Source organism: Rhyacophila brunnea, unplaced genomic scaffold (assembly GCF_057557595.1).
Source record: "Rhyacophila brunnea isolate RB1 unplaced genomic scaffold, BYU_Rbru_1.0 scaffold_12, whole genome shotgun sequence".
NCBI lineage: Eukaryota > Metazoa > Arthropoda > Insecta > Trichoptera > Rhyacophilidae > Rhyacophila > Rhyacophila brunnea.
The window spans coordinates 35,478,807-35,489,909 of record NW_028232774.1 but is presented as its reverse complement, the minus strand read 5'-3'; the positions used below and the strand labels follow the sequence as shown (position 1 = coordinate 35,489,909).

Genomic DNA, 11,103 nt, shown 5'->3' with positions numbered 1-11,103 from the left:
GTCAATATGTAAGCTAAGCAGTGATTGATTAATATTATGAATCGGGTATATTCATTTTCGAATAAATATGTAGGCAGCGAGAAAGCACAGGGTTAGGGGAAACAACAGAAGCGTCGGTGTGTTATTTCCTGTTCAAATTCAAAACCTCATTCTATCTGTACCTATTATTACTCTACCTATGGTGGCTGCACTTTTTGTACCATCAAAAGAAGCGCTTATGACAGTTAGGTTTTCTATAATACATATAATATATAGATAATAATATCTTTTACTTGTAAATAAACCTACAATTTTCTATAATGTCAATTATTTAATGCTTTCTTATAATCGTGATATCTCCGTGAATCGCTAAATTATAGTGCTAAAATGTGCTAGTATAATTGTTTTATAATATAATTCTCAGTATTATCTGTAGTATCTATTTCATATTTCATCTAATAGTATCTATTTCATGAAATCCCATATAATTTAATCTAGGGATTTTTTTTGCAGTCAGTGAAAAACCAATACTTATTTATTTTCTCTTGAATAATTATTTTTCTTCCGTAAAACTTCTTTGCCATGTATCTGAAAAGAAGAGCAATTAAATTCTTATGTTATATAATACAAATTGAGTGAATTAATTTGTAATTTTCTATCTTGAATCTTCCTAGGTTTGTACCGCCAACGATTTTACGTGCCGGAATTCACGTTTTACCGTTGTTTGCAAGTAGTTTCTGTAGTTTTGTTTCATTTAAGTACATTATAAATTATATTTCCCCGTTTTACATTTTTACTTCCCACAATTATTATTTACGTTTGAAATATTGAAAAGTCTATTATAATATTAATTATGTACTAAAATTAAAAATACAATTTATTTGAACACATTCAATTCAATGCACGGCAATCATTGGAATGAATTCCAGACGCATATCTTCATTTCTATTCATAGACATATTTGCAGTACCCAAGATTAAGGTTACACATGTGATTGTGTAAGTTTTTGTTGTTTTTTAATGTTTTTTTTTTAAATCCGTTAAAATAGTGACTCACCAAAGAGAAACATTATCGGTTGAAAGGAACATTCTCCAAAAGGTGAAAGAACACGTTGATACAATATGCTCCAAACCAAGGCCTGAACAAAAACGAACCACAAGTGCGAGTGAGAAAGCATTCGGCACGCTTTTATATCTCCGCAGTATGCGTTAGAGTAAGATAGAATTTCTGAAGCTGAATTAAATATTTCTTGTAAACGTCGCCGGTAAATATTGATTAAAGTTAATGGTATTCATTTTTAGTTAATTTAGTAGAAAATATGGTTAACTATGTTGTGTTTAAATTTAGTAACCGTACTGAGAAACAACATGATGGTATAACGTTTCATAGTTAAGTTAAATTAGCCACTTTTTTATGTTATTTTTGTCAGTCACTTCAAAAACATAAAATCGGGGTTTCACTGTAGATGTATTTTGAATATAGTACTGGAGGAAAATAGCATCTCATAGATGGCTCGACATAATTAAATAATTGTCAACATGCTTCACATTGACTCTCATCGGTTTTCCTGCGCTGTTTGCGGACAACAGACTGGAAAAGTTAGTGGTATTTGGTCAGGTGATAGTCGAATAAGAAGAGTTCCATGCAGCATATGAATTACATGAGGTCTTGCAGTTGCAGCCATGCAGATAGATGCATGTGAATAAACTTCTCAACAACACAGATATTTGACTGAAGCCATCTTGTCATACAAACCTCGCATGAGCAAATTCCAATCCAAGAATAACCAACGAAACGACTCCACCGATGATAGTGATCAAAATGGCAGGAGCAGCTCTACCGAGAGGCACTGGAAGGGCGCGTCCACCTAATCCGTCACACTTTGGTGTCGCCGCTTGAAACAGGCGCTCTGCTCGCCAACTGTGGCCTTGCTCTCTGAGTCTTATTAGCCTGCAATAGCAAGGATATTATATTATTTTCTACACTAATAACATAAATAATTGTGCCCACCATCGACCATAAGCTAGAACACCTGCTTCTTTCAACTTAAATTTAGTTACTATTTTGTTGAATATGTGCGCCAGCTAACTCATATGGACTCAATAAGTTGAGCAATGGATAACAACATCATAAAGATTTTGTTAAGATAAAGGTCTATATTAAGCTTTGTTGTAGAGAAAATGAGGTATCTATTTTCAAAAACTGATGTAACCAAAATTAAATATTTATGGTTATTAATATTTTTATGTTATCAACCCTTGATTGCAATAAATATTAGTAAAATAAAATTATACATAATATCGCCATTTGATTATACCTATAGTAACCCTTGTGCCTTGAGGTCACTTTCTATGGTCGGCAGAGAGTCTCATCGGGACATCATTTCAGGGAGTGGTGTAGTATCTAATTGATGACAGGTATTTCATTCATATACACCCACAATAGCTGAGCGCTAACGTGTAGGCTTATACTGTTGTGAGTGATAGAACGTAATACGTTGAGCAAGTGGTTAACATCCATTTCTCATAAAAACATTATGGCCCATATGATCCTTTTCAAGTTGAACACGGTGATGAAGTTATAGGAAAATCTCTCAGAATCAATGGGATTTTGGGAACAAACACATTCTTGATCAATAATACCAAGCAAGTTTTTGTCGATCGACCTGATAAATTTTTTCATTTAAAATTTCAAAAATTAATTTATTTGGTTGGAAACTTTACTATACACATTTATTTATATACCTACTTACTAATTTAACAATTCAACAAAGCACATTTATTTTATATGGTAGTTATACACGGTTAAGCAATTAAAAATATTGGAAGGGGCAGGTGAGTATAACAAATAAATCTCTCATTGCAACAACATCCAATACCGATGCTTCTTCAAACTGACAAAACATACATAAGAACTATATATTTAGGTATAATTATTTTTGTAGTATCTCACCCGATCATAAAGATCTCCTTAAGCGGCGAGTTCTTCTGCACAGCAAAAAAAATGGGAGCCTCGAGCATGGCGATAGCTTGCAGGTCACAAATCTCATCTTGGTCAAACGTGTCCGCTATCAATGGATAAGCTGTCTCAGGCTCTGTCTGATACGCATAACCTAGAAGTTAAAACTCATCCTAAGTGTTTTGGCATTGGCCAAATTATTGAATTACATATTACGCAGGGCTCGAAATGAACCTGAGCACCCTTCCTGTTCATGAAATCGGTAAAATTATCGCTCCGTCTCGTGGAAAAAATAATTTGATGGTCTGAGGAAAATCTAAAACAATGATGTTTATGAAATACACATAAAATTTGATAACTATGTAAATATCTTCAGAAAGCTGTTGAGTGCTCTGGTTCATAAATTTTTCCATTTCGAGTGCTGATATTATGTAAGGCTTAAAACTAGGGTTCCCATATTTGATGATGATAAAAAGAAGACATATTTCATAATCAGTATCTGTCCCATAGTCCAATGCCATACCAGGTCTCTGGGTTCAATCCCGGTGATCTCACAATACATACATGTGATTTTCTCAATTCGAGAAAGATTAAAGAGTGTTTCTGTGATGTATTTCGCCACTGTAATTGAACCGTGGTATGCAAATGATTGCTAGATCTCAATAATTTACCCCAAAATGTAATAATTTTGTAATCATGACGTATTCTCATACGTAATCTAGATTGAGAAATATAGTAAGGTACTGATACCAGATGAAGGTCTCCCACAGGAGACCACCTCAAAGGGCGGACCGAACCATCATCTTTCCCAAAACACCACAGCCTAAGTCCACTCTTCGCGGTTCTCGCAACCCTCGGCCGAGCGGAGCCCGCCTCAAAAAAATCAGAAATTCGATTTCGTTTACGCTCCCGCCAAAACACAGACGCGGTCTACCAAAAACGGCCACTCGAAACAGCGCCGTCGGTAAAACAGGGAGGTTCGCGACCGACACGACAAAAAGGACGCCGCGAATCTGTCAGTTGGATGGGCGCGAAAAGCTCTCTCTCGCCTCGGACCCCGAACAAGGAGCATCTCCAGATTCTCCAGCCAAGCCGCAAGCCCCGATCCTCTCTATCGCATTGGACGCCAAACAGCAAGCATCGCCTCGGACGCGGAGCAACAAGCATCTGCAGCCCAGCCAGCATCTGCAATTCTCCAGCCAACAAGACCGCGTCGGCGCCAAGCAAGCATCAAGTATCCCAAGCCACAAGATCTCAATCTAACAGCCACTGACGCCGCGTATGCAGCCCGCCAAACCGACATTACCATCGCCATGACCAACCCACCGCCAACGACTACCCTGCATAACGATATAATAAACTGCCTCAACGTGCGTTTTTCTCAATTCCACCCCGCTTCTGGCCTGCTAGTGAAACGGCCTTCACCATTCTTTTCGACGGAGAAAGGCCGGTATCAGTACCTACGATAATTCTTTTAAATAAATGAATGAAAAAAATATTTTGTCAAATATACCAAATAGGAGCATAAAATGTTCATAGCATAACGACACATCAGTAACATAAGTAAATAACACATAAGGACACATTAGTCAATAAAAATGAAAAAGATTCCGGACAAGGACATTGACCTCAAAAAAGAGGACATGTCCGGGTAAAAGAGGACGTCTGGGAACTCTGCCTAAAACACGTTCGAAAAGATGTGAAAACTACTGGCATTTATAATGTAACATTATGTTATTATGTTGTAACATTACTCAAACATTAATTTTGTCTTGCTCTACCATATTTTCAGCCTTATGCTAGATTTTCAATTCTAATCGTTTCGATTGCTTCAAATTGATAACAAAATAATTGACTCTTGACCACTATAATACCAGTTAGTTTTTGACAGGCCATGGTGGATTTGCTGCCAAGCTCTATGAGCTTGGACCTACCCGGCTAACATGTCCATGTGGTGGAGTACTATAGGATGCGAACCACATTCTCTGGGAATGTCCGAGAATGTGTTCTAAGAGGGAAGAGATGCTGACTACAACACCAGTTAGTTTTTGACCGGCCATGGTGGATTCGCTGCCAAGCTCTATGATCTTGGGCTTACCAGCTCCAAGAGGGAAGAGAAGCTGAAATCTGTCCAATCAGCTGTTGGGCCTATTGGGCCGTCCGACCTGGTCGCCACAAAGGCCAATTAAATTGCATTTAAAAAAATTGTGACGTCTTATTGCGGACGTTTTGTGTATCTTATATATCATTAAATTCATTTATTTCTGTGAGGTCTCCGTGCCTTTCTCTCTCAAGGCACTTTTTATTAAATTACGTCTTTCAGTAAACTCAGTCAAAGCTCACTTGAGAGCGTGGCAAATCTCAGTCTTGGGTATCTGCTCCTGAGACATTCCCAGGCATAAACAACTGCTGATGCTTCACACCAAATTGCAGGGCCTCATGATACGCTTGATTAAGGCCAAGTGCGGTGCGAGGCGGTTTGGTTTGGAGTGTCCATATTTGTCTTGCTTAAAATATATTATTAAAATCATAAATTACAAATACTCATTTCTACATACTCACCTCCTTTCCTTACTAATTCGATGCCATCCGTAGGATTGAGAAATATAGGCATCTTTCTATTCGTCGTCTTTACTTTTGTGGCGACCATAAACTTTTCCAGTTTCTTGCGGGTAGGTTGAAATGAATAATTTGGATTCTGCATTGGGATAAAAAAATAAAGTCATTAGGTCCTTACTAAATTGCCATTGTTAAAAAGTAATATGTACCTACTGAATTTTATTAAATTTAATCGTTGTAGTCAACATATCCACTCCGACTGCTTCAAACCCACATTTCGATATAGATTTATATCCGTTGATTTTGTAATTAAACTTTTGTATAAATACTTCAATATTAACGATTCACTCTTCTCTAATAGTTCGTCTATAGACATGTTCATGTATTCAAATAATACAGTTTATGACTTTTTATGATGGGTGCTCAACATGTGTTTTGTTTATGGGACAGTCTAATAATTATAATAGGTATCAATTATTTTATTTTATTTTTTTCTAATGTTTTTGTGTTTTTATAATAATATTTATGGTCATTGTTGGTAGTTAAATTATCAACAGGTGTTCGGTGAAAAAAGCTGCCCTGAGTTAGAAATAGTGTACAAATAAAAAAATCATTATCAGACCAATGGATGATAGATACATCATCATATACTTTAATATACGTGGAGTTACTGCCAAAAGTTGGTAAGTCTCGAAATCATGTTATGTATTAATGGTCTCTAAAATCAGACATAATGCTAATTTCATAGTGCTTAAACTGGGGGGTGCGGACTGTTACAAAGGGAGGCGCGAAAACTTTAACACGATAATGTAGCCACAGGTTTACAATTTGCAAGTGGATAGTTTATAAAACAGCAGCTAGTTATAAACTACATAAAAAAACAGTCCTATGAAAGTTAGGTTGTTTGCAAACCTGTATGGAGACTAATTTTATTATACCTCATTTCTATACTATTTTGCATGGCCCCCACAAGAGGGGGGCTGACATGGCTCCAGCCTGGGGGCCCGGCATTGCGGATCGACCAGTTAAGTTAGATAAACACACCACAAATTCGTTCTATTAGTAAAAAAAAGTCGCCCGCAGCGCTGTTTCGATTACAGAATGTGAACATTTTATAATATAATATGTGTCTGTGTGATACAATTTGATATGACGTGTGGTGTGTGTGATTGATGATAATTCACATGTAGGATTTTATTTTATAATTATTTGTAGTGTATATCCTGACTAATAAAGATGGCTATATGGAAACAAAAACCTTTGTTCAATTTTGGTTGAATCGAACTGAAAACTAATATAATACTTTGTCAAGAAAAGCAATGCAAATAGGTACTGCTACTATTTGTAACATCATATTTATGCGAAACGGAATTTTCTGCATTAGATGCAATGAAATCCATATATCGAGCCAGTTTAGTATAAAAAAAGCACTTTGTGTAAAAATGTATTTAATGAAATAAAGGAGGGGAGGCGCCAAGATTAGATTGTTTTAAAAGGGAGGCGTAGTAACCTAAAGTTTGTAAACCATATTGTATGGCCTTGAATTTTTTTTTAGCATACATATTTATATATAGACACATTATCTGTTGTTAACTTTAAATACCTAAATTATCGACATATCAACTTTTGACAGTAATCATACCAAAATCATCTCTGTATAATATATAAATAAGATATTAATCTGCATTCATGAACAAGTAAATATAATAATAAGATAAAATTATATTATTTTAAGACTGCACATTCACTTTTGTTTGTGTACTTGCAGGTGGGGACATATCTGAAATCAATGACTATGTACGAATCATTCATGAAAACTGCCAAATCAAGGGGTAGCCAGTAGGGTCGGGTTTATAAAGGGCCCTGCGCTAAAACATATTGGAACCCCCAAAAATACAACTGATCAAAACATAATTTTAAAAATGGTGCTAAAGATTTTTTCCATTTATTTTTTGGGCTCCAGGGACCTGGGCCCCTTTAGCTAAGCACAATGGTAAATCTGGTGATATCAATGTGATAATATATTCACTCACGTCGAAAAGAGTCCTAGTGTATCCGATGTCCTCAAATATCAGCTCTAGAGGTCCTGAAACCAACTCTTCCAGACCTCCTAAGACCCTCGGAGGAGCACTGAGAAGCGAGGAGACGACACTCGACGTATAATAGTTATACAGAAGCAAGCTGAACATGAATGTTACGAAGTACACCATTCGTCCTGATAAATACCGAGGCTCCATACCTGATTCTAATAATTACATTTTACATTACATCACCATGCTTGATCCTAAGAGGATTATTATATTATGAGTTTCCACAGAGTGGAGGTTGTACTAATATATTTCTTTTCACGAGAAATGGATGTTAGCCACTAGCTCAACCTATTAGGGCCATACTTTGGCTCGAACAGAGATTGAAAAACAACATGTAAAATTTTCCAGTCCTGGGATTTGAACCCGGGAAACACAACAATAAAGCATGCTCTCACATCTAAACTCATCCCGTCTGCCACACAGCCATAAATCAAACCTTCTAGAAATGTCGCTCCGATGTTACATATGTAGACTGCGCACATAGGCACCTAGCGACTGCCGCGCGTAACCTCTCGAAACGTAATATATTGAAATGAGGCGACTGGCGAGCCGGTATAGGAATGACCAATTTGTAGGTATGCGTATGCATTCTGGCAGCTTCAACTCGCAGCCGATTTGTTACTAGCAGCACTAGATGTTTTTTTTTCAAACTAAAAAATTTCATTCCACCAATGTGCGGAGCTCCGTTTAGCAACGTGTGTTTTGTAATAACGATCACGTCACATCGACGTATTCGACACGTTGCAGACGAGACGGGGTTTGATGTGCGAGCCGGCTGAAGCCAACACGTTACCGCTTGGCCATCATAATTGTCTAATAATAATGGATGAAAAATATTAAATTCTATTCATCTAATATTTATTGTTACTAAATAAGATTTGGAAATATTCCAGTTTTTGTATGTGGATGGTACATTATTGAATAAGTCCTGTTTTTTACCAGATACTGCAGAATATGGCCTAGTTTTATCTCCTGTTTTTGTTTTCCATGATGAAGGTCCAACTTCAAAAACTATAACAAAATTTAACGGGATTATAATCATAATTATTGGCATCAAATAATTCATTAATTTAGTATTAAAGTCGAAAAATTATATTTATCACCATCTGTTTAACATTTTTAGAATTTGGTACAAGAAAAAAACTGTTTTACCAACTGCTACTACTGTCAGAAATAACTGATTATTTTGTGTTTTTGTTGTTTCGATATCGTTATATTATGTACTTATAGAATTATTTGTAAAAATATTATTCAAATTTCTTTTATCACCGGCATTATTGAATTATAAGAAGTAAATATTATATAATGGTATTATTAAAATTACGAAAACTAATACATACCCTGCTGACACAAAGCAGCAATGACGGCGAAGCATCCATAAATGCTTCCTATTTCAGGACTTAACTTAACTTGTCGGCGCCTCTGTATGATCGTTGCTAGAGTCAAAGCAATTGTTAGCAATAACGATGAAGCCGCTACGCATACCCAGCAAGAGCTTCCTAGAGGTTCAGCAAAATGACTCCGCATTGGACCCACGGTTTCTTCAGGGACACGAAAGAAGAAGGAAACTCTAAAATTATATATTATGTAAATATGAATCTCTAATTATTTAATCTAATCTTACCTGGCCTAATATCTACAATATTACTTACTCAATTGCCCATGTTTGAAATAGAAAATGAGCATGGTCCATTCTTTCTGCTACATATCGAACCCCAGTTGCAGAAACTTCAGCATTTCGACTTTGAAGCACTCCCATCATACCCTAAAACATATTATACTTAATTATCATCATCATCATAAGTGGGCCAACAACTCAGGTCCTAGTCTCATCCAAGAGCTTCCTCTATCTCTACCTATCCAGGACCAGTGTCCTTCAGATGTCTGCAACGGCCACTCTAACATCTTTGGTGACATCGTCCAACGACTGGAGTTACTGCCTGCCAATTATTGACCTCCATGAACAGACCAAATATCTCTCTGCATTTGAGCACTATCCATTCTTGCTAGATGGCCAAACCATCGAAGTCTACCAAGTTTAACGAATGCAGCGAGACATTCTTCTTGGAAGAGGTTGTAGAGCTCCAAATTATGTCTAATACGCCATTTTTCTCCTTATAATATTTGCCCATATATCCTTTGTAGCACCTTCCTCTTGAATATATCTACCTCGGTGAGAGTCCATCACTTCGACCCGTACATCAGTATTGGTCGGATTAACATCTTGTTCATCAGAATTTTTGTATGAAGTGCAGCATATAATTATAGTGAAACAATAACCATGAACATGTCGCCAAACTGATTTGATACTGTATTGCTATCAATCAGCCATCGCCAGCTGGATCCAGCTAGTATTATTATTTGTAGTGATTTCCTTTGTGCGTTCGTGAATCGCATGTTATCATCCAAATGATCGATATCATTTGTGTAATTTTCCAATGGTTATTTAAATACATGCATTGTAAAGCAGCCATTTTCGATGACATGGTACAATGCAATCATCAGATTGCTTGAATTTTTATCCAATTATTATACAAATTCAATGAGTAGTTCATAAAGGACAATATTTATCAATTTCTTTTGTTTGAATACTTTGTTTACTTGGTCAGATGGAGGCCAATAATACACACATATTAGCATTATTAATTTTATTTTGAGACTTTAAAACGACATTGAACACCTCTTAATATCAGTTTTACATATAAATAAAATTGAAATTCTTCTACTAGGTAGGTAGGTGCATAAGTAGTTATCATTGAGTCCATGGCAAAACCTTCTGTAAATGGGAAATTGAGTTTTTGATGGACTTTTATTCAAATTTATAGTCTACAACAAAATAATATTATCTTGAAGCAAAACACAGCATTGTGTATTTTAATGAAATAAAGTGATACTAATTATGCTTACATTTTCAGTTCCATCAGCATTCATTCCACCCCAGACATCGGTTACAACATAGATGACTCTAAAACACACATTTTACATATTATTTTATTATTGCAATTCATTTTTAATAGGAAATCAAAATGATACCTACATCATAATCAAAACATAAATTAGAATTTCGATTTGACAGCTACTTCATACTATTGCAATGCCATCTGTTAGCACCAACCTGAAGTTATACATAACTTGTAATAAATCCAACAGGGCTGAATTGAGTTTTGTCATCCCATTGACTCCATACGTATAGGTTGGATCTTGCAAGACCTCTAGTACTGGACGTTCAGGTTTTGTTACCATCTAAAAACAATTTCATACATGCTTTATCCTTCATTATTTTTTTTTTTAAATAATAACAGTTGTAAAAATCATGAAATAAATAATTTTTCTTACTTACCACTGTTACTGCTCGCATAATAAGGCCATGAAAATTATTTCGTCTGGTGTATTTTTGTTCTTTTAGAAAAATATCTAAGCCTTAAATAAAAATAATAAATTATAAAACAAGAATTAAATAAAAGTGAGGGCAGATCAAACACAAAAATTTTCCCATCTTCTCTGTTACTACATCCCG

General features: G+C 35.8%; 1 protein-coding gene across 2 annotated transcripts; it reads right to left on the bottom strand.

The window, feature by feature from the left end:
• Nucleotides 1-226: 226 nt before the first annotated feature.
• Nucleotides 227-10,715, bottom strand: LOC147078098 (ionotropic receptor 75a-like). Of its 2 annotated transcripts, none has more exons than XM_085940199.1 (10): nucleotides 10,638-10,669; nucleotides 10,494-10,551; nucleotides 9,239-9,351; nucleotides 8,927-9,156; nucleotides 8,526-8,597; nucleotides 7,530-7,741; nucleotides 5,500-5,635; nucleotides 2,932-3,091; nucleotides 1,735-1,929; nucleotides 227-567 (listed from the first exon to the last, which is right to left on the bottom strand). In XM_085940199.1, the coding sequence occupies exons 2-10, from the start codon at nucleotides 10,515-10,517 to the stop codon at nucleotides 474-476; spliced, it is 1,236 nt and encodes a 411-aa protein (XP_085796325.1). In that variant the 5' UTR covers nucleotides 10,518-10,551; nucleotides 10,638-10,669; the 3' UTR covers nucleotides 227-473. The 2 variants fall into 2 exon arrangements, with proteins under 2 accessions (XP_085796325.1, XP_085796324.1); XM_085940198.1 differs by having other exon boundaries at nucleotides 272-567; nucleotides 10,624-10,715.
• Nucleotides 10,716-11,103: the final 388 nt, after the last annotated feature.

What these genes read in the sequence shown, in the direction of transcription:
- LOC147078098 (XM_085940198.1), bottom strand. An exon ending in GCCATATTCTGCAGTATCTG is followed by an intron (nt 7,742 to 8,525) that starts GTAAAAAACAGG and finishes TGTAATTATTAG; the next exon opens with AATCAGGTATGGAGCCTCGG. An exon ending in ACACTAGGACTCTTTTCGAC is followed by an intron (nt 5,636 to 7,529) that starts GTGAGTGAATAT and finishes ATCCCAATGCAG; the next exon opens with AATCCAAATTATTCATTTCA.